Source organism: Bactrocera dorsalis, chromosome 3, assembly GCF_023373825.1.
Source record: "Bactrocera dorsalis isolate Fly_Bdor chromosome 3, ASM2337382v1, whole genome shotgun sequence".
NCBI classification, from domain to species: domain Eukaryota; kingdom Metazoa; phylum Arthropoda; class Insecta; order Diptera; family Tephritidae; genus Bactrocera; species Bactrocera dorsalis.
This window is the reverse complement of record NC_064305.1, coordinates 23,842,624-23,867,620: the sequence shown is the minus strand read 5'-3', so window position 1 is coordinate 23,867,620 and position 24,997 is coordinate 23,842,624. Positions and strand designations below refer to the sequence as shown.

Genomic DNA, 24,997 nt, shown 5'->3' with positions numbered 1-24,997 from the left:
CATCAAGAATCAATACCTTATCAACATAATAGGAAATTACTTTTGAGCCATTTTTGTAAACTAACAAGTTGCTTCCCGCGAAATGCTATATGTCATAAAGTAATAGACCGAGAGCTGTCAAATTTGTACACGTATCTTTTAAAGGTAGGGGCTGACTAAAAATCATATGGATCAGCCTACGAACTTTTCAGCCCATTTGTTGTATAAGATTCATGTCAAAGCAAACATTTACAAATTTTGTTTGAGAACTAACAAAAAGAATAATAAAAATTTGTATAAACCAAGATAATTTGTCCTTAAAAAATCTTAAACTGCGTACATATAGTACTTCAATTTCACAATAGAAAATAATACTTTTTCCTTTCGATAGACTGACAATGATACTTTTTAAATTACAAATTTTTAATTTACACAGGGTTACCACACTTTTTTTTACTGAAAGTTAATTAAAAAATAACACATTTTTAATTAAAGTATTTTAAAAAATCGATTACGCAAAGTTATATAAATTAATATCAGCAAAATAACAGTTTTACCATGGTTGTTACAAACACCCTCAATCCTTATATTTTATGTTTATAACAGTTAAAAAAAAAAATACATGAGAAAAGACCCCAAGTTCAAATGAACTTCTAATACATACTATTGTGTTATTTGTATAATACTTATAATATATAGTATATTCCCCTCGTTGGCTTAACCTTTAACTTACTGTTTATCAATCCCTAACCGCTTCTTAGCCATAGAAACCGCCGATAATTTTGCTGAAGCAGAGGGATATGCAAAGCTTGAGCAATATGAAACGTACATCGAAATTGCGAATGCATGCAAAAATTTGGCTATAAACAACAACAACAACGTTAACATTAATAGCAACAGAAATAACAACAACAACAATAAATTTCGTACGCATGTGAATGCGAATGATGATTTAAATGCGACTAATATGAATGTTAGCATAGTTGAGTCGACCGCACAGCGAATCTATCAAGCCAACAAAGAGAATATCTTTTGCGGCAATAACAATAAGAGCAACAGCAACTTCAAGCGCAATCCGGCGCTAATAGCCGAACTCAAGAAAGACACGTTATTTCAGCGACAAAAGCACAAATTACAACCGCAAGATTATGAATTGTTAGAGTGTACAAATAGGCAGGTCCAAAATAGTAGCCACATGCCAACAAAGAGTAGTGACATTGAAAAGCATTTAGGGGGCCGCGTTGGTGACAGTGGTGGCAAGACAGTTGCTACACAATGTCATGAGTTTCTGGGGGGTGATATGCAACAACATGTGCAAGTAGAGTCGATAGGGTTTCGTCCTATACAACCAGCTGAGCCGCGTCCTAACGCAGCCGAGACCATAGCTCAGCAACCGCAGTTTTGTTACATAGATTCCAATAATAATAACAGTAACAATCCCGGCGTTGGTGCTGGTTGTGCGCATACACATCACCATTGTGTACACCAACACCAACGCCATCAGCACACGTCGCCTACCGTCGGTATCGTTACTTTGCCGAATTTCGAACAGACGTTCGGTCATTTGTTGGGACGTCCAACGACAGATTTGTGTGCGGTGTACTATGACAACTACGCGCCCGTCTACGAGCAAGTCTATGAGAAAGCCAATACCGTGTCAGTGGTCACCACCACAACCGATACAGATGAAGCAGAGAACCCGTATAAGAAGTCACAAGCTTGTTGCACGCCAGCTGTTTGCGATAGCATTTTTGAGTCGTTGAGCCGTCCGTCAGCGAACGACAATAATCTCATCTTTAACATACCGTTCACTACCGAATCGCCAGATACGACTAGCACATCGGCAAACACGCCACGTAAAACTCGCTTCGATATGCCTCAAAAACACGCCACTGCTGATGGTAGCGGTGGTAAAAACCAGGCGCAAGCTCAAGCTACAACCAGTCCTTATCGCACATTGTCGCACTTTGGCTTCAATTCACCGCAACGCGACCCGCAGCCCGATCACAAGCATATACCCTGTGCCAAAGAGCAAAAGAAATATGTGCCGTTGCGGAAATCAATCTCTTACGAGGAGATCTTTTCATCGCCGCGTTACGTCGATCTCTGCGAGTACTGCTTTGAGAAAGTCGTACGCCTAAAGCCGGAGGTGGCACAGCAAACACAAGTACGTATGCGTAATTTATGCGACTATAATGGCACGGGTGGTGGTATAACTGGACGTGTGCACGGCGGGACTTGTCCAGGTATTATGTATCAGTCCGGCTCGGATGGTATGGCGTACGATTATGTAGAGTATGCCAGCTCAGACACCACTGAGGAAACGTTGCCGCCATTCTCCTCACAACTCGAACCAGTACTGGAGGTGGTGGAGGAAGTTGAGCCGGACAGCAATGAAGATGTACATGCCACTATGAAAGCTTTACCGCCTCCAACGTATACACAAACTCTTAATCGTACATCGTCCAACTCTAGTTTCATTGAGAAGATTATGCGTCTAAACTATTCTGAGGAGTCGGCGGATTGGAGTTTCGCACACACTCCGCACAAAGTGGCCAGTAGCACTAATCTCACATTGGAGCTGGATCGCGCCATTATGGAAGATAGTCAAAAGCAGCAGACCCAACGATTGGGTAGAGATTGCCCTTTGGAGGCGAAACACAACAATTCCGCCCGTGAATCCGAAGTTGAAATGGGGAATGTGGAGAACGCCCTAACACCTTATGTAAATATAGAAGAAGCGTCAGATTCACAAAACTCGAATTCAGCAGATCGTCGTAGCATATCCGTTACGGAAATTTGGGAGTTTATGCAATGGCCCGAGGAAGATAGCACATCAAAGGCGGGAGGTTCAGATCAGTGTACCGAATCCACTACAAACCAAAATCCAAATAACGGAGCAATTTGTTTATACTATGAAAATGCACGCGATCATATGGCACACGAAAATGCATCAGACGCTAAGACAAATCAACTTACTGACACCACTCCACAAAACTCTGATCATAACGATCAACGCTATGTCTCCGGTACAACTTCTGATAACTCGGAAAATCAGGAGCGACGCCGTTCATTGATGACGCGCGAGGAACGCACTCGCCGTAAGCTCATCTTTCAGGAACTCTGGGAAGATCATATATTCTTTCTTGATGGTAAGGAGTTGAATTCATTGAGCGATACTGAGTCGGCCATTGATGGACAACAACAAGAGCGAGGCGTTGCTAGTGCAAATACAATTGAGGATGCGACTGCAAACGATGACATTGTTGATGGCAATATTGAGACAGGAAAAGTGGCTGCGACCGCGCAAACAGAAGAAGAGAACAGAAAATACGACTTTGTAGGGGGTTTGACACAGCCTACAACGCGGCTCCTCGATGCAGAAGTGTTTAATAGCCGTAGCGTGATTCTAAAGAATTCTTCAAGCGGTACTGCCATGCTTATGAGTGATGATGATGAGAATTTAAATAAGATTGCGAAATCCGAGACGCTAATGAAACTTCAGAAAACTGAAGTCAGGCGATTTTCAATACACGACCTGGCACACGCACGTAAAGAGTACGAAACATCAGCAAATCAGGCAGCTTTAATGCTGACAATGGAGCCATTTGAGGGTAAAACGCAAATTGTGTTTGAAAATTCAACCAATCAACTTGACGATTCGAGTTCAACGACAGCTGAGAGGCTGCCCTCGCCGCAAACTTCAAATGTTACCATAACAACTGAGACAATACATTGCTTTGAAGCATCCGGACCCATCGAAGCGACTACAGCAGGCCCAGAAGTATATGAGAATAGCACATTCGTAACACACGCTGCAAGCAAGACTTTAGGAAATACAAACACCAAAAATATGCAGTCCATTGAAAATAAATCTGCGGAGGCTTCACAAAGCAAGCGTATATCGCCTAACGCAGTCCATAGAGGAACCTCTCAACGGTCCTCGACACCGACGCCGCTCTTAAGTAAACCCAAGTGCCGAAGACTGTCAGCCCCACAGCCACAAACCGTCTTATTTGAAGCTGATCTGAATATGCCAAAGGCGTTCGCTGTCGTCGAGAGACGGAGCAGATCCGGCAGTAACGGCGAACAATCAGTCGATACATACAATATCAGTACTTCACAGCAGGATTTGTTTTTTCGTGAAGATCAGTTGGACGAGATTGCTGTTGACACTGCTGTTAGTCGAATGCATAGGAAAATTGATGAAGCTAGGACCGCTTTAGTTGAGGAGAATGTAGAAAAAGACAAAGTAAAGCAGAATATTTTTGCCTGTACTGCGAAAAAAAACAACGAAAGCACTTCAGAGCTGGAAGTAGCTAAAATCTTGATTAATGAGCTCAGAGCACCAACTATGGAGCGCGCAAAAGCCGGTATGGCATTACCAACCGATGACCAAAAAAACAAGTCGGATCACAATGCCCATACCACAAGAAACTTACCGGATGTTACGCGTGTCGCACGACTAACCGCCGAAGCATTGAACGAGGCGTCAAGTAAAGTATATACTGCACCCAGAACAACAAAACGTCCACGAAAAAAGACTAATGTGCTAAGCAAAACGTCGAGCAACGAAGCTTCGACCTCCATACAAGCGGCAGCACAACGTACAGCAAAAGAGTTAAAGTCAATGTGTGAATCAAAGTTCGAAGAGTACGCGCTCTTCAAGCAAAACATACACTCCCCAACTTCACCAACACTCAAAGCCGATTGCGAGACCGAAGATTATATACGATTAATTGATAAGGATGATATGGAGTTCGGAGAACTTTTGGAATCCGACGAACATGAGGATCTCACTAAATTGGACGAAGAGTTCGAAGAGCTGCTGTTGAACGTCGAAAATTTACAGTTGCAAACACAAACACGCACGCGGCAACGTGGCGGAGAAGCTGATTATGCAATCAATGATATTTACAAAGACGACATATACGAGACAGATAGCCATTTCAATGCAATGGAACGTACAATATTGCGAAAAATTGAAGAAAATCAACTAAAAGAGAGCGAGGAGATCTTCGATAAAATTGAAACGACTATTCGCAATAAAATGACGCCAGCACAGATCGAGCAGTTGGTTAGAGAACAATCGTTAAATATAACCGAACAAGGTGCTGACGAGTCGCACAGTTCCCATAGTACATTCATGGCTTCTACCTCAGATTCGAAATTTTTATCTGCACACACTACCTTGGGAGAGTCGGGTGGCGATAGCATACTGCAAAAGCATGAATTGATTGAAGTGGCTGAGGAAGAACGCGATGATGCTTCATACCGCACAAGTTCTAGAAATGCTGATAAGGAGGATGCTCATAACTGCCGTCGTCAAGCGAGCAGCGTTGGCACATGTGCATTGAGAATGCACTCCTCCGCTCAAAATTTGAGACGTTCACGCTCACTAACACCGTCTACAGGAAATTGCGAACTATCGCCTCCGCCGCCGAAACTTAACAAGACAACAACACCGCCACAAGAGGAGCGTAGGTCGTTAAGTGCGCGTGACGATTTGGGCGGCTGTAAACATAAGACTGGGGCACGCACCTCAAGCAGATGGCCACGTGCCAGCAGTTCCACGCCAGAGATAAAGTCCTCAAAACGTAATTTCATACTAGAAAACATACGCAATGCATCCAAACCGCGACACGGCAACAGCAGCAACGACAGCGGTAGCGACATTCGAGGCAGTTGCGTTAAACGCCTGCAGGGCAATGCACAGGCTATATTTTGTAAGAATCCCTTCGGACCACTAAACGCAAAGAGCAATAGCGGAAAAGTGCTCTTTAGCAGCATGTCCAATAGCAGTTTGACCAGCTCCACGACATCCTCTAGCCGTACGGTGGTGAAAAGTAGCAGCCAGACCAGCAAACAGTTAAGTCCACGCAATTCCTCAACTGGCGTTTATACATTCCAATCGAAGTTGGTGCGCGGTTCGCCACGTTTCTGGGTGAGTCTTACACAACCCAGCGTTAAGAAGTTGCAGACACAAAAGCGACGTAGACGCTCACAGCATCGCACGTTTTTTGTGGGCCGAAATGATTCCACAGGCAGTTTGCCCAACCACGCTGAATCGCGTGACAATGCGCAGGAGAGTTGGGAAGAGGAGTATGAGTTAGAAGCATGTGCTGCGGAAACTGTCTGTAATGAAGTTGCCGGGTCACAGAAAGACACAACGGATGTCGCGAAAGATACCGTTATGTGTGCAATGGGCACCGCAAGCGCGCAAGAAGTGGCTCAAGCAGTCGCTAACGATGGCACTGAATCGTCCGTTGCCGGTGCTGATGGTGTTCAGCACGAACTCGAAGCCCTCGGTGAACAAATACAGAAATTGCAACCGCGTCTCGACAAATACAAACGTAACATGCGTGATTTCGGTGATCATGTGGACAAGTGTACGCGTCATATGGACGATTGCATTGCGGTGCAGGGTGATATTGTCGAAGGGCAACGCCAATTGCGCGAACAAATGTCGCTGCAACAATATGCGGAGCATGTAATGTGCCAAGTGCACACTTACTCCATCTCGGAGACGGAGGATTAGTGTGTTTGACTGATAGGGGTTGAGGTTGTAGGGGCGGGTATGGGACAACAGTTATACATTTTTTATGTAGGCGGTTTTTACGCATCACTTTTATAGTTTCATATATATTTTTTTTGCATTTTTTTATCTTTTTATAATTTGCAAAATTTGAGAATTTAAATGAAGTAACAAGCAGGTTTATTTAAATTTTCAAATTTTTTAATTGGGAAAATGTAAACAAATGACAAAAAATACGAAAAAGAAATAATTCTGATTGATTGAGACATTTGAAGAATAATTTAGCAAAATTAACAAACTTTAATTTATTTTTGGTGGATTTCAATGACACTTAGTAAAAGAAATGAAATGAATAATAATTTGATAATAATTTTAAAATAATAATTATTAGAAAAGAACTTGAACGGCCTTTGAATTTATGAAAACATTTTATATTTACATTTTTATGAATTATTATTTAAAGTTATTTTGAAGAATTTTAAGTCTTTTAATTTGAAATTTTATGTGCTTTAAATAATAAATATTTAATTCAGAATTGTAATTAAATTTTGTAGATTTATCTAAAAACAAAATTTATTTGAAAAATTTTAAATGTGAGATGAATAAAAGATAGTAACTCTCGGCGTGTATTTGCTACACACTTTTAATTTTTATGTTTTTTTTTAAGTCTCATTTGACTTTTTATATAAATACGTGCCGCCAAATTATCTTAAAAAACAAAAAAAAACTTCCAATCCAAAAATAATAATTTTAATATAAATTTTTCTATTAATAAATTTCGAAGGAAAATTTATTACGATTCATTTATTAAGGTAGGATAAATTCGAAAAAATATATTTATTTATTAAAGAAATATATGGGGGCTTATAACATTATAGGCTTTTATAATTTTTGGTTATCAGTGTTAATGATATTCTATTCTTCAAGGTCCGAAATGGTTTAGTCAAAATGTGTGAAAAATGTTCTCAAGTCGAAACTACTTAATAATGGATTATAGAAAAAAACTGCTAGTTACAAAATATATGTATGTATATAAATAAACTACTCAACTGTCCCATCGAATGTCACCAACGCTGCCGCTGAATTGTACGCTCTTTCTAAAACCACTCTTTTTTTCTGAAAAAAAAATATGAAATTTATTTTTACTTTAATATTCTTACGTATTTTTCGTTTTGTTGCAAACAAAATTATTTTATACCAACTACTGGATTATTTTTAAAAAGAAAAAACAATAATTTTCTGTTTTGTTCGCTAAATACCGTTATTTAATCATATTCTCTGCGTTTATATTACAAAATATTGAAATTTTTAAATACCATTTAAAATTGCATATATAAAACACACACAATTTTGATTTCTTAAATACGAGTATAAATAATGCACAACGAAATTTGTAACCACTTCAAATTCTGCAGAAAATATTATAAAATTTGTGAAAATGAATTATTTAACTGTTTTTGTATTTAAACTGTGTATAAATATCGCATATTAAATGGGCTTTGGTTTACTTTATTTTCACATACATACTCTTATATATATATAATGCACTCATATACATACGTTTTTGTAACAAAAAGTAAATATATTAGACCAAATGAAAATTTGCGGTGTCATCAATTTCATGTATCGTTTAACTTAACCCATCGCCATGTTCTATGTGTAAATATATGTATGTAATTGTTTATGCATTAACATGAGTTCTTGTTTGTATATATTTATTTATTTAGTTTTTATTTTGGTGTGGAAATAACTAATTATTTTTAATTTGAAATAATTTTGATTTTTTTAATTAATTTTTTTCCTCATATTGAAAATAAAATATATATCGATAATTATTTTATTGTAAACAAATTTACTTGAATAAAAAGCATACGTTTCTTAATATCTTTAGTACATATTTATATTTCTAATGTTGTGCTGCCATATAACGTTTGTTAAACGTTTAGTTCCATAACTTAAGAAAATTTATATCAGATTTTCAAGTCTCTTTATATATAAATACTTGCTTTAGACACTAAGAGATCAATAGTACGATACTAACTCGAGTTTAAGTTTTAGTGTTTATGAAAAACGACAATTTAGTTGCGGGCAAAGCTTTGAAATCCAATTTTCATTATGGTAATCGCCAAACACATGTACAATCTCGTGTTTAACGACAAACACTAAAGTTCCACATAAACTCGAATTCGTGACCTAAAACGAATTTACTTTAACTTGTTTAAATAAATGTAGTATGTTTAAGTAGGCTGAAGATCACAGGTTAAATATACCAATACCAAGTTAGTTTAAGAATGTTAAATTGCCATATAATACTAATAACCTTATATAACGTTCTTAAAGTTGACTAAGATTCTCCTGTGACTATCATTATCACTTTTGGAGAGTCGTTAATTTTTTAAAAAGTTTTCAAATTACGGGTCATGAATATTTTGGTAATTAGATTTCTCTACATGTGTGGATAGTTTTATAATAGTATTGACAATTTTTCTCATCTAAAATAACTCAAGGCGCTTCTTCTTAACAACAACAGCGCGCCAGTCGTTTCTTCTTTTCGCAATGTGGTGCCAATTGGAGATTCCAAGTGAAGCCATGTCCTTCTTCACCAGGTCTTTCCAACGGTCTTCTTCTGCTACTCCAGGCGGGAACAGCTTCGAATACTTTCAGAGCTAAAGTGTTTTCGTTTATACGAACGACATAACCTAGCCAGTGCAGCCGCCGTCTTTAAATTCGCCGAAATATGTCAATGTCGTCGTATATCTCATACAGCTCATCGTTCCATCAAATGCGATATTCGCCGTGGCCAATGCGCAAGGACCATAAATCTTTCGCAGCCTTCCTTTCGTAACGTCGACTCATCAGATGTTGTCATCGTCCATGCCTCTGCATCATATAGCAGGACGGGAATAATGAGTGTTTTATAGATTTTTGTTTTTGATCGTCGAGAGAGGACTTTACTTCTCAACTGCCTAATCAGACCTAAGTAGGACCTGTTGGCAAGAGCTATTCTGCGTTGGATTTCTAGGCTATCATTATACTGATTCCAAGATAGACGAAATTATCAAGACATCGAAGTTATGACTGCCAATATTGACGTGGTCGCAAGTGCGACAACTGTTTGTTTGATGACAGGAGATATTTCGTCATGCCCTCGTTCATTACCAGATCCATTTGCTTCGCTTCCCTATCCATTCTGGAGAAAGCAGAACTAACGGTGCGGTTGTTGAGGCCAAATGATATCAATATCATTGGCCTACGCCAGCAGCTGTACACTCTTATAAACGATGGTACTTTCACTATTTAGTTCTGCAGCTCGAATTATTTTCTCCAAGAGTAGACTGAAGTAGTAGCACGAACGGGAGTCGCCTTGTCTGAAACCTCGTTTGGTATTGAATGGCTTGGAGAGGTCTTTCCCGATCCTGACAGAACTTTTGGTATTGCTCAACGTCAGTTTACACAGCCGTATTAGTTTTGCGGGGATACCAAATTCAGACATCGCGGCGTAAAGGCAGCTCCTTTTCGTGCCAAGATTTGACAGTTGTTGATTTTCCTGGCCTAAAGCTATACTGATAAGGTTCAAACAGTTGGTGGGCGTTGATCTTTCACACAATACCCTCGAAATAACCTTATATGCGATGTTGCACGGTAGTTGGCGCAACTTGTGGGGTCTCCCTGATGCATACTCCTTATAAATTTTTCGCCGCCGACGATTAATCTGGGTAAAATACTTATACAATTTTTGGAACTTATTTTAAAGTTTAAGAAGCTCTAAAGGAAATAGTAAGGGTCGACGTAGCTCTCAAAGCGCCAGCTGACAGCACTCAAAGGAAAAGACAAGGAGACATAATCGACACTCTGCAATAAAATTGTTCGACTGTTCATGATTTACGATTCAATAAGTGTTTTTCGGTTAGCTAGTAAGTTAGTCTCGTTAACGTTATAGCGAGAGTCCGACCATCTAGTTGGCTGATGAGGTCCGAAAATTATTTTCGGAACCAGCCTTTACCGTTTCTAATACCTGTGGTTTTCTACAAATTCTTATCTGCGAAGCTGATGCAGACCTTCCAACTTTTGTAAACTAATCTACAACAAATGTGTCCATATTTGAATTGTATTTTTATTCATAACTTATCAAATTGTGTTGTCGTATCGTCTCGTCTTCGTAAAAATTGTTACTTATCCATTTGTCGCCTCGTCTCGTTTTGTCTACATGTCGGATGTTTTGCCTATCGTGTCTCACAAATCCATATACCATTTATCATGCCATTACAGCTACACTCCACCAAAAAGAAATTCCATTGCCACTTACAACAAACACAAAAATTCATATTAATCATACTCAACAATCATATGAAATTCACGCATCACAAAAATTTGCCCTCTTGAAAATCGAAACTCTGCATAATTTCACCAGTGTGGCAGCAATTGCTAAGAAATATGCATTTCTGTATAAGCCGCGCAGCGTAGATATGAGTAAAGTATATCCGAGTCAAAACTTGTTGGTCTTTAATGTTTGGATGATACATAAAATTGAAATATTCCCACATTACACTTATCCACTACCGGATGGAGCGGCTAAGCTCAAAGCAAATACCAACAACTTGGAGCGCTCTCCCGAACAAATTGTACTAGAACCCGAACATGAGAACCCCGAACAAGACAAATGCGTAGCGGACGCCGCTACTCATACGCCATCACTATCATCTTCACCGCCTGCTGACACCAACTCAATGCAGCCCTATCGCACCTGCTCTCATTATGGCTTCAACTATCCGATAACATATCAACCTCATATCACCATACATCCAGCTCATTTGCTCACCGCCGTACAGTTGCAGCGTGAAAAGGTAATCGCTTTCATTAAATCGACTGCTTTGAGTTTAAATACTGGCTATTTACAACAACAACAACGTGAACTTTACTCCATTCGGCAGCCCCGTGCGCCACGTTTGAAATCCTGCGAAGCGCTACGACTCACCAGTAATGCTAGCAAGGAGACGGCGCCGCAAGATACAACAACGCACAGCGACAGCACAAACAATAACGATTCGAATGGCTCATATATTTCGGTAAAAGAAATAAAACTGGAGCCTACCAAAAGGCGGCGGCGCATCAGCAAGGTGTCCAGTGATCGTAGTTGTGAGAGTGCGAGCGTAGCCGGTCGCGTACAGCAGCTATCCGAACATGATCGTGATATGCATACGCCACAGCTGACACACGCGCACTCGCTCTCTCAGCAGTTTTCATCATTGCTCTCTATCGGTGGCACCTCTTATCCAGCGGGCTCGCATAGCCACACTGCCGATCTGGAGGAGGGCGTGGAAGAGGAGCACCATCATGTAGACGACGGTGTTCACCAACAGCACTATGATGATGATTCAGGTGATAATTATAGTGCAGTATTTGCGCGTTCTGCCACGCCCACCACACAACGCGCTTCCTATTTACTACGCGATTTTCTACCCGCAAATGCGCAGCCACTTGAGATGCCGGAACACAAACCGGAATCGGAACAAGAAATGCATCACTCAAATGTCAAAGTGCTTACTTCCACACCAAAAGTGCGCAAATTGCTTAATTCGTGCGATGATGATGAAACCGACGAAAGACACTTGTACGCTCATCACTCACACAAACAAATCAAATTGACTGTGAATTCGAAAGCGCAGTCTGCTGCACTAAAGCGCCACTCTGCGCGTACTACAGCGGAAACTCCCACTGCCGTCGCCGCGATAAGCGTTGGTCTACCTCACGAACGTTACCGTCATGTCACCGCCTCGCTATCGGAAGCTGGCTCCTCGTCAGCAGCCTCATCTTTGCGTTCGCTGGAGATACACATCAATATTAATGTGAAGAACTCGGATTGCGCGCGCACTTTACAAACGCATGAGACGGAGTTTCGTCGCAAACTGGAGCGCATCATTAACGAGGAAATTAACGTTATTGCTCAGCAACTGAGCGCCGGCGCGCAGCAGCACTCGACCGATAGCAATAATATGTGCAACGGTCTTCATATGGAACACAATGACAATTCACTACTCGACTTGTCGAACGCCAGCGCGCATCATCTCTTGCAACAAAGCGCACACTTGGAGACTTTGAGAGACTTGCGCTTAGCTGGTACGCTAGCTGCTGGACAGCAGCGAATGCACAGCAAGACCGCACACACAAAGTCACATGCACAAACACACGCACATCATAGGGATAGGGCAGCATCTTGCAATTCTACGGACTCTACCTGTTGCGTCAGTGGCGCTGCCACTAAAGCCGATCAACCACTGACACCTCAACAACTCGAGGTGTTCGCTATGCTCGAGCAGGAGTTGGAGAGCCTATTGAATGGCATCATCTGCGCCAATGCGTTGCACAATCATGCGGTCATGTGTGACTGCAAGATGAAGGTGGCGCAGATTTCAAAGGAGTTGCGCACCTCCTTGAGTGCGGGCAAGTAAACTGACCGTGTGCGAAAATTTCTTAAATATACATACTACACTATTGAAGTGTAGCTCAAAGAGCGGATATTGTTAAATTATTATTATTTTTTTAATAAAAAAATTGGAATTCTTTAGGTTAACTTTGTGCACAAAAGCGAAAATATGTTTTCGTAATAAGTGTTATTAAAAAAAAAACTATTTTTCACAAGCTTTCAAAACTGATTGGAAAACAGTTTAAAATTCTTTAATACATCCAATATCTTGCCAAAAATTGAAATTGTGATTCATTTTATTTACTAATAAAGAAATAAATTTTGAGTTATTTTTCTAAATACAAAAGTTGTAATAATGCTTCATTCTTTCACAAATTCTTTTTGCAACAATATTTTTGTTTAGAAATATATAAAAAAAATGCTAAAAGATTTACAAATATAAAGTTTAAGAAATATTTAGAACACAATTAAAAATACCTGTTTACATATATTTTTCCCCTGGTACTTTCCCGAAAAAAGAAGAAAGTCCTGAGACCTCAACCTGAGATAGTCTTACATTTGATCTCATCTTGATAGTTACCAGACACGATGTAGTACCACTAAAAGTATTATTAGTTATAAAATATTCACACTGGAGTAGATCTAAAAAAAATCAAAGGTCGGAAAAGTTTTACCGAGTTGCTCTGCATTCGGCCATAACCATAAGTACAGTTCTCAATCAAAATCATTAAACCTTCTCCTAAAAGTTCTTTTCTGACAATCCACTCACTTAGCCGACCATTTCATTAAACCTCAACTGAAGCCTACCTTAAAAATAAAAATACAGATAACTGTTTTTATAAGCGCTCTGAAAAAAACTTGTCACCACAAGAAAATACTGAGCCGTTTTTTGATCTAAAAAAAGTTTCTGCTCTTCATAAAGTTAGAAATTGCCAGCTTGGTAATTTAACAACTTATTATGTTGGTCTTCCTTAAGCGTAATTGAGCTACATATCTCTTCGGTTGTAAAATATTACGGCATGAGCGTTTTAGTAAAAGATTCCCGAAAACATCTGCTTCGGCACCATTAACGGATCATCTCAATGTGGTCCTCCAAAGAATCACTGATTTTCGCGATTTTTTTTTTTAATATTGAAATTTACTAATCTGTCGGATTTTTCTTTTTAAAAATAAGTACATTCATGACGAATACAAATGTTTTTTTATGTTTATTTATTGGGTGTATAATAGTTAAATAAAGGGGTTGTTCGAGTCGCAATCACTGCGGCAGTATAGTAAGGCATCATATTCGACGCAAAAATGTTGCAATATAAGTATCAGCTGAGTATCTGCAGAAAAACAACACTGTCGCAATATTGCCGCAGTTATTTGCTTGCTCGAACATCCCCAAATTGTTGAAATGACACGTAAAAAAATGTCAGGTACGATGTCCACGATTTTGGCCGCAATTTTGGTCTAAAACAAAATTTCAAAAACATTATTAATCTGTAGGAAAGTCGTCATAGCGTTATGGAAGCATTTTTTTGGTTTTGAATGACGTTAAAAATGTTCTCTCCAAATTGAAACTAGATATGTATCTTCAAAACTCTTCCTGTAAGAGTAGAAACCGTTTAAAAAAACACCATTTTCATTGGAGTGGAGTCTCTATCAATCAATTAACTTTAAGCTAAAATATTTTCTAATTTTTAAGCTAAATATTTTTAAGCAGTTTAGCAATGGAAACAAGAAGCCTACAAATTAAGCATGCAAGAGCTCAACTAGTCTATAAGAATTATAACAATTTATGCATAATTTTATGTAAGTGAAGCACTAATCAAAGTGGAACAGGTAAACATGATTTTATAATTTAATTTTTTACATTTATTTTGTTACTTATTTTAATATATTTTTTATATTGTGTAGTATAAACTGCATGTTTTTTGGAAAAGAGTATCAAATAAAAATTTTAATGTTTCGAAAGCAAAAAGTATTATGAGAAACTAAAATATCAAGCACAATACATACGAATTATGTACACAGTTTTAGAATTTATTTTATATTTCTATATTTAACTACATGCATGTTTAAGTAGCTTAATTTATGTTTGTGTAAACGCTGTATATATAAAATGCACATACATACATTCATACAAATTTATTGTAAAAACAACAAAAATTAACCCTTGAATAATCATACACTTTGAAAATACAATGCAACATTTATCAACATTTGCAGCATACACAATGCCATTTAATATATGCATGTACATATACACACATATATATACATATATGTATATATGCACTCAATTTCTATGCATATGTACATACCAAACATGCTCAACAAACATATCATTCCTTCCATCTCATATTTGCTTATGTTTTGTGTATAATTAGCATTTGTGCATTAGTTGTTTGCCATCAGCAGCCTTCATTTGCGTAAAATCGATTTGTTTCAAATTGGAAATATAAATTTTTTATTACTATTTTATTAATGTTAACTATGCAATTGCTTTTTCAGGTGAGAATGTACAAAATGGCGATCACTCCGAAGCTCATTTGAGCACATTTTCACAAAGCAGTAAAGAGGTAAGTGTAGTTTAATTTCATTATTACATTGTTTTTGTTGTACTTGCTTTATAAATCACATCATTTTCTTATTCAACGTTCTATATATTGACCTCATCATAAAAATCGAACAACATGACGGTCATATTGTTAACTATACAAAAAAAATCAAACAATATTTAAAAAAATTAGGAAGGGTTCAAGCATAGCTCATTTCGAGTCAACACAGCACGTTACCAAATAATCGAAGTATAAGTATAACCATAACTTCTTTAGTTCCTCTTTTCATAACCTCAATCGAATTAGAACGCCTATAGCATGACGGAGTTTTTAGTTTCTGAAATAGAATAGAATGCTTGTGAATTACCCATAATTTGTCATCGCGATATAAAAAAGAGTTCGGGTTTTGATATATATTTTTAAACAACTGACTCTCTGTACTTTTTAATAATTTGTACCTCTTCACCTTCTATACCATACATAAGCAGTTTTTTCTGTAGTAAAAACTTTCATCATTCTATTTTTTTGTGACAGCACAGTTTAGAAAACCTCTTTTTGTAGGGAACTACGTTTAAATATAGTAAAAGTACCTTCCGTATATTTTCGTTGATAACATATGACATAAACTTAATTATTGAAGCTTAGCCTCGGGACCTCAGTAATAACAAGCTTCGTCCAGCTTTTTATAGCTTTCAATTTCGGATTTATTTTAAAAATCATTTTTTTTTTCAACCGGCGCGAAATGGCTCATCTGAAATCAGATTTTCAAAAGTTAGTCGAATTTCGAAAGTTCATAACTTCGTGGAAGGTTTTTATTGAGTGGTGTTGCTGGAATAAATTCCGTTGAAGTATTTAAATTTATAAATCAATTTATAATTATTTTATGCTTAGTCAAACGCGCTTAGTGTAGAGGAAGGAATACTTCAATGGATAGTTCACCTTAGCCGCGTGTTTATCCCATTTCGTTATAGTTGTCATATAATTTTTTTTATCACTTGATGTGAATGTCGTTATATGATTTCAATATTTTTGTGTTAAAAATATCCCATACATGCATAAATCACATCCTACCCTGCTGCATTATGTGTGCATGTATGTTTTACTAACACTGCTCCAAACGATATTCTCATTGCAAATTTCTATTACGGTTCCAGGATGTGTCTACGGATGGTTCGCCCAAGAAAGACAAGAAGAAGAAGAAGGGTCTTAGGACACCATCGTTCTTGAAGAAGAAGAAGGAAAAGAAGAAGGCCGAAGCTTAAGTTGGGCACGAGCAACTGTTTAAGGCAGCGTAACAGAAATAAGAAAAGTGACAAAAATAAAAAAAAACAGAGCAACTAAATTAATGCAGCTACGTAAAAAGAGTGTGGATGAAATAAGGAAGAAGCAATGATGCAAGTATAAACGTGCAGTTTATACATACAATATATAAGAAAATACAGATTAAAGCAAAACATGATAACATAAAATTTTAAATCGTTTAAATATAAAAATATGACTACAACAAATTCATAAATCATTTAAACAAATGTCATACAACAACAACAAAAAGAGAGAACAATTGCATTTGAAACAAATAACAAAAAAGGAACAACAAATAAACGATTTAAAAGCAAAAGCATACAACAGTTGATGCACGAAAAACCAGCGAACATTTAACATACTTATATAACGGTAAAGCAAATAAATTAAAATACATTTAAACGACAAAGCGATAAGGGGCAACGCCGACAGCAAAGGATAATTAAGATATTAATTGAAAACAACAAAACTTTTATTAATTGAGGCAAAATGCAAATTTATTAATGGCAGGACAATGGAGAGCAGCTCTTTAATTATATATATAAAAAAACGTAAAATTATATGTATGTATATTAAATTTAAGGACAACAGTAAAAAACAAATCCAATGTAATGCATAAATTATAAATTTTCAGATATATGACAAACAACAACAAACATGATGATAATTATTTTTATTATTGCAAACAAACAAAACAAAAATATGCGTATTAAATAAAAACAACAAAAAATATTTAGAACACACAACACCTTTTTTATAATAAATAAATATAGACGTTTATATATGAAAATATAAATTGCAAAGGAATTTAGATTTATAATAAAATGAAAAAGAATCATTGAAATACGTCAGGTAGGACAAAAAATTAATTAAATTAAATAAAGCTTTTGTGTTGATAGACGTATACATGTAAGCTAGGCGACGATTGGCGGCGTTTAAGCGAAGTGCATTAGTTGGAAGTGAGAAAAGAGTGTTTGTATGTAGAACAAGATTTAGCGCGAACAGTTAGGAAGATGCAAATTCCTGCATGCATAGATGGAAAATATTTGAAACATAGCATTTATTAATTTAATAAATTATGAAAAAATAAACAAGTTTGTTTAACGTCTAACTCAAAATTTAAATTATTAATAAAAATAACACGAAATATTACCGAAACTAACTTGTTAGAAAGACTTTTTCGTTTGTTGAGGCGTATAATATATATGTTAAAATTACATTTTTTAAATTGCAAGGCAATTGTATGCAGTACACCGAATAATTTTTTTTACTTTATCCATGTACTACATATACTACTTAAAGGCAGGCAGGCTGTTATCAAAGAAAGTTGTGGTAAAAATAAAATATACTTGATAAACATAAAGATACTCACACAAATTTATTTGCGTAGCAGTATTATTTTTATCATACATGTGTATACTTAAATCTGCAATCAGGCTTTTTACTGTGTGTATTATGTTATTATGTTATGTAGCGTGTGAAAATCGAATTTTTGCAAAATAGCTTTATTGTTTTTGTTAAAATTTAAATTTACTACCAGCGTGCTGAAAGGTTAGCTGTGAAATTAACTTGGGAGTCCTTAATCATTATATTTTTATTTACTATATACTTCAGACGATGTTTACTCTTCCTTAAGAAATTCATATTGAATGAAAAATACTTCAGTTAACGTTACAATCGTTTTAGCAATGTATGAAGTAAAATGTTTCAGCCAAACTGCTTAAAAACAGACTTTAGACCTGTTTGCACCTATATATGGATTTGTTAAAGATTCGAGTCACTATTTTCATTTTCAGCCACACAAATAAAAAATAATAATTCAGTGCGGCTTACAAAAGTTTTCCTTCTGTTGATAATAGTTCTAAAACATACTGTATAGCACAACCGAATTTTTTAATCGAAATATTTTAACAAGAACGACTTTGTAACTGCTAACCTTAAATTTAAATATTATAACGGAAAAGTTTCTTGAAATCCATAATTTCTTCAACTGTAGCTGTTTATCAACTTAAATTTTCAGATATTTGAGAATCACCTACACATATATGTGCGCATGTACATAACATAATGTACATCGTAATAAGAGTTTTGTGCTTAAAACATACAACCAAATGCGTACTAAAAATATTTATTAGATTTTGTATGACTTTTTCAAGTTTTAAAATTCGATTTTAATAAATTTTAACGTTTAAAAACTCCTCAAAATTCTGCACTCATTATAAGACAAACAGTGCAAAGCATTAGGCTCGATGGGAATTCGAGGTTGGTGGCTGGAACTATTCAAAAATATTTTTGTTGAAATAAATACAAAATTAACAGATATGTACTTTTAGTTAAGTAGTAGTGTCTGCAATTTACCACCAACAAAAAAAATTAACTGCACATCGCGCTTCAATGCAAACTCATACAGCGAAAAATTAAAAAAAAAAAAATTATTACATAAAACTTTAATTAAAAAAATTATTAAAATTATCAAGAAATATCGCAAACGTAAAATGTATAAATGATATAAAAAACTAAACCTTCTAGTTCTAAACTTTATATGTAATAGTTCCACACACACACAGACAAACACAAATCAAATAGTTAAAAATATAAATAAAATATATTTAATAAACTGCCATAGCGTGTAAAATATTAGCAACAAAGGAAATCAAATACTTTTACTCATACAAACACAACTAAATTTAAAAAAATCGATAATATACAAAATATGAAATATAATTTGTGCTTAAATAAAAAAATTTAAAAATAATGTGCTAAAAGAGCTTTAAAACCTTAATGCGGAGGAAAATATATTCTAGGCTAAAGCAGTTTGCAGTAAGTAGTTATCACATTTTGCTATTACTACAGTTTATTTCAACGAAATTGATCTTTTTTAGATCCGCTGCACAAAGCTTATATTGTGAGCTTCATTATGAATAAGCTTTAATTGTATAAACATGTCATTACTTTGGCAAATAATTATAAACTCAAATTGTTTGCTTCCAAACTTTTGTAGTGCATTGTGTGTTCTTCGAAATATGCAGATAAAATGTTTTTTCTAAAAATATAATTTTCTATGAATTACACACAGCTTCATATGTTTAAAAAGTATTTAAGAAAAATATTATTTTCTGTAAATTCAAATTTTATCTGTTCAAAATCAAATTTACTCTTGCTACACATTACCTTGTAACATAAATTTTTACATTTATACAAACACGCTTTTGAGGTTGTTAATTCGTGTTGAATTTCATTTAACTTGGAGCTTAAAATATGCATTTGATGTTATTCGTTCAACATTTTTGCATATGTTTCATAGCACATCACCGTAGTATTTTTCAGAAATAGTTTATATACATATGTACATATGTATGTAAAGTAAAATATTTAATATTCATGTTCTCACATAGAATGCACTTCGTCTTTGGCGCCGCATGTGTTTGTTTTGTTTGTTTCTCCGATTTTTCATTAATTTGTCCAAATTTAAAATGTTTTGTTTTATTTAAAGTTTAATTTTCGAACAACTACAAGTATGTTTTATGACAAAGCAATTAATTAAATTATTTAAATATAAAGCAATTTAGCAGCTACAAAATATTATAATAAATTTATTATGTTAAAACGAAAAACAAAAAATATTCCGCTGGCAATTTTTATTGTAATATTTTAATACTTAAGTCTTATGTTATATATTATATATGAAAATCATACACATATACAAGTATATACATACATATACATATTAAACGGATGCAATGTACGCATTTTATATAATGCTTATTACTGATTTATTTTTCTTTGATAGAAAAACTACAGAAATGTATACGTATTGTTTGTTTATTTTTGCTTTTATTTCATTTTTTTTTTGTACTTTTGAAAAGCTAAGTTTTAGGAATGTGGCGTGATTGTTAAATATATTTGCTTATCATTTGCAGTTGTGTTTTGAGTGATTTTAATAACTCTGTGCACATGGAGTAAAACTTTTTTGTTATTATTGTGGCATTTCAACATAATTTGATTGTAAAGGCAAATATTTGAAAGCTAGGCTTAGTGGAATATTGAAAAAAAAATAATAAAATTGAAAACAAACGTAAGGCAGGTTACCAAAAACATCACATATTTTTATGCGGACTTTTAAAAGCTTAATAATTTAAAATAAACATTTAAAAGTATCACCATCCATACGCTATAATTATTAATATTGTTTAATAATTCACTAGTACGCATGTTAAATTGAAATTGCACCTTATACATACAGAAGCATATTTCTAACAATTTTTTGCATCGCAAGCAAAAGATATCAAATGTATTGCTTAGAAATAATGAAGCCAACATTCTGTAGCAAGAATTAATTAATTACTTAACCTAGTTTGTTCTTGTAACCCTTATTCAAAATTATTTTTTTAACTTTAGCAAAATTGAAATAAGCTTTTCATTTATACACAACTGCAAATAATTACAAAAGAAAGCATAAATTAACATTATAAGTGCATTACACTTAAAAAAATTAAATGCACGCAAAATTCACAATAATCTTTAACAACACTCTTTTGCGTTAAATATTTAGCTATTATATACACATAATAAATTTATAAAAATAATTAAACGCCTATGAAAGAATTGCATTATATTAAGAAAAAGTGAATAAAAATTTATATAATTGTACAAAAAGTTTACAATTCAAAATATTTGGATATGTATGCTTCATTAATGTAAAAACACCGGTTTATTATTGCATGAGCACCATACTTACCGTCTCACTAAAAATAAAATTAAAGGTAAGTACTAACATCTGGAATTGTTAGTTTTTAAACAAATTTGACTAAAATTAAAATGAAATTATTCAAAAATAAACAAACAGCAATATCCCTGAAATTGAAATATTTCTTCAGATGCAGTAACATAACAAACCCTGAAAGGTTTAATCGGCAAAATTTCAGTCTCGTGAATTTGCAAACTTTAGATATATTAGGATCTAAAGTTTAAATGTGAAGAAGGTTGTTGAAAACATCTAGAGAAAAGCTTTATTTATTTAATTTGCATCTTGTAGAGAGTAAATTTTATATTAAGAAAGACCAAGTGGCAGTCATTCAGAAATAAACGAGAATTCATTACTGAGAAACAAAAAAGTTGAAATCCTAGGTATATGGTATTATCTGATTAAATTTGGCCCAGCTTGAAAAAAAAATTATAATCACGTATTTTACTACGAAACTTTATTGTGACATTCAAAATATGTCCATTTTCAGTCAATAATCCATTTCTTTATATACTCGTATACCATAAAAATAATGAAATGACAAATCCGGCCTCCTCTGATGTGGCGAACACGATGGCTGAGTGATGACTCTCGTTTCGTGTTTAGCCCAAAAATCAGTCACAACGGCCAGGTGGTATTTCTGATGATTGTTGGACTCTTACTTCACTTTAATTTCTGAGAGACTTTAAAGCGTTTTTTTAGGATCCGGCTAATTTTTAAAGTACATACCATTCGCTAGATTGCTGGACAGTTTTGACGTCATATTCATAGCCCCAGTCTTCTGTCAACAGTAGTATTGCGTCAATAAAAACACTTAAAAGTATATTTTGAACATTTAAGCTTAGGATCCAGCTCTGAAAAAATGTAAAAAATTCATAAAAAACGTTTAAGAATTGGTCAAGAAAATTTATCGCTGCTAGTATGTAGCTCTGAAGAAATCTAGTACTAATTTCTTCAATTATATGCAAATATGGTAACGCTGGTTTTGCGAAGAAACATGAAATCAACAACTGCTTCTTGAAGGAAATTCAACGTAATCGTTAAATTCATCCAAAATTAGTTAAAATCATTATTCCGAAGCATACTTCATTTTGAAATTTGGTATAAAACCTACCAATCTTCATCAACATTCCTTAAATCGCAATGAAAATATTTATACACTTATACCATGTTCAGACCGACACTTAACTACACGATTTCGGCTGTTGAGTGGTTTATTCCACTAATCTTATAAATTTATCAAGATTTCGCCATACAAAAATGACAGTTCCAAATCAGTTCATTGAAATGATTTGAAACTGATCCACGCTAAATCTCTCTATGCGACTCTGATTTTGCGCCATCTGCTTGTCAGCATTGGAAATATGTTTCATTATCACAGCTGATTTAGACACTACAGAGGAAAAAAGTGTAAACAAACAATTTTTTTTTAAAGCAATGAATCTAATTTCACCTAAAAATCGACTTAACAAATAAAAAAATGCATCCATTATTTCTATTATATGGAATATATTTAAAAAAATACAGCTTTTATTTCGAAATACTATATATGACAATCTTTTCTTTTGATAAATATTAAGTGATGTGAATTCTTGAATGACAATAACAGCTGTTTTTTGATCTTTCTAACGGCAGTGAGAACGGGCTAATTAGTGAATGTAATTAAATGTAATATAATCCCTTAAAATGTTCGATCTGAACATGGTATTACACACATAAGTATATTTTCTTTGTTTATTTTCTCTTGCTCTTCTAATATGCATCATTCACAATGCGTAACCAACTGTCAAAATTACTTGACTACAGCTCAAGAAATAATATTTTTTTTAGCAATTACTTAAGAGCTGGATACGGATCTTTAAAAGTAATTTTGGTAAAGGTTCAGGAGAGCGGCTTTTCCGAAAACGTGCACCAATTTTCACGGGAAATGTCTTAAAATTAATGTTTTTGATTCCAATTTACGAATATATATGGCGCGTTATCTATTTTTCTGTTTTTTTTGCAATAAAAACAATAAAAAATATTTCGATTTTGCACAATATTCACGCTATAAATGGCATCACTGTTCGAAATTCAATTGAGAACTAGTGATACAAGCAGTGATCGGGTTCGAAATATCGATACTCTCGATATTCGAGACTAAACAAGAATTGATAAAAATGAGAGATATATAATAGAAAAATATTATTAATTGGAAAAATAAAAATAAATTAAAATATCGATATTCTCAATATTCGAGTTTAAAAGAAAATTGGTAAAAATGAGAAATACGCAATAGAAAAATAATAATAATTGGGAAAATATAAATAAATTAAAATATCGATATTCTCAAAATTTGAGGCTGATCGAGAATTGGTAAAAATGAGAAATACATAATAGGAAAATTTATAATTCATTATTATTGCAGAAAGAAGAAGAATTTGGACACAGAAGAATTTTGAACACCGGGGTTTTGGACCGACCAAAGATATTATTTTTCGAGCGCTCGAACTAAAAACGAGTATTTTAAGACCTTTCCCGTGAAAAGCCGCTCTCCTGAACCTTTACCGTAATTTTTTCCATTAAAGCAACAAAATTCTTGTTTTCAACCGCATGGGTTCTATTTATAGTTTATTTTCATTTAAAAACACACATTTTAAGATACATATGTATTATCAAGAAAAATTTAACCTTTTTTCAGAAAGCCGCTATTCTGAACAGTTACGAAAATGATTACACGAAATGACAGGTGGTAGCACTTTTACCGCTTTGTTTTGTTTTTTATTTTTGCCTTTTCTTCCTCTATTCGTCAGATAGAAAATTGTTTTGTATTATTATATATTTATACATATTCAACTTTTTTCTGCCTTTGTTTTGCATACAGGCACAATTTCGACAAAGAGAATTACTGAAATAAATGAATCATATCTGTGGTTATTATCAGACTTCTGAAATACTTTGATTTTATTTAAAGTATAGAGCAAAAGTTCATAAGAGCACAGTTGATTATCGGCAGCAGTAAACTACATATATAAAAAAAATGTCCCTAGTTTCCGATCAAGAATGGGAGGAGTATAAGGTAAGATATTCGTTATATTAGGCATCTATAAAGATACATAATATTTTAATACTTTTAGTCGAAGTTCAATAAAGTTTATTCTGATGATGCTGAGGATAAAATGCGTCGTGAACGGTACATTAAATCTAAGCAAATGGTGGAAGAACACAACAAAAAATACGAGAATGGCGAAGTTACATGGAAAATGGGTATAAACCACTTATCCGATTTAACAGAAGAGGAGTATTCGGTGCGTTGCGGTAAGAAGGTGACTCCGCCCTCATCCTCTTGAGTATTAATTATATATGTATTTTTTTCACTTCGAATATTTGTCATAAAACGAATTTTATATGTATGTTCTAAAATGTGTTTTATAGTCTTCTTTATTGTAAAATGTTAAAAATATTAAACCATTGACAAACAAATCGAG

At 34.7% G+C, this 24,997-nt stretch overlaps 2 protein-coding genes across 20 annotated transcripts in view; both read left to right on the top strand.

Moving 5' to 3' along the window:
- LOC105228676 (protein hu-li tai shao) overlaps nt 1-16,995 on the top strand; it is a 75,553-nt gene extending 58,558 nt beyond the window's left edge. For 11 of the 19 annotated variants that reach the window (XM_011208592.4, XM_049451580.1, XM_011208591.3 and 8 more), the window contains one exon: nt 741-6,824. In XM_011208592.4, the coding sequence (XP_011206894.2) occupies nt 741-6,517 (5,777 nt within the window). In that variant the 3' untranslated portion in view covers nt 6,518-6,824. Of the gene's footprint in view, nt 1-740; nt 6,825-10,783; nt 14,302-15,437; nt 15,506-16,632 lie in introns of those variants that run through there. The other 8 variants (XM_049451582.1, XM_029551286.2, XM_029551287.2 and 5 more) reach the window with 4 other exon arrangements.
- A 7,288-nt stretch (nt 16,996-24,283) lies between these two features.
- On the top strand, nt 24,284-24,992 carry LOC105228675 (protein CTLA-2-beta). Its single transcript, XM_011208585.4, has 2 exons — nt 24,284-24,588; nt 24,647-24,992. Exons 1-2 carry the CDS (start codon nt 24,550-24,552, stop codon nt 24,857-24,859), a joined length of 252 nt encoding a protein of 83 aa, XP_011206887.1. The 5' UTR covers nt 24,284-24,549; the 3' UTR covers nt 24,860-24,992.
- The last annotated feature ends 5 nt before the right edge of the window (nt 24,993-24,997 follow it).

What these genes read in the sequence shown, in the direction of transcription:
- LOC105228675 (XM_011208585.4), top strand. Translation starts at nt 24,550, where the DNA reads ATGTCCCTAGTTTCCGATCAAGAATGGGAGGAGTATAAG. An exon ending in AAGAATGGGAGGAGTATAAG is followed by an intron (nt 24,589 to 24,646) that starts GTAAGATATTCG and finishes TAATACTTTTAG; the next exon opens with TCGAAGTTCAATAAAGTTTA.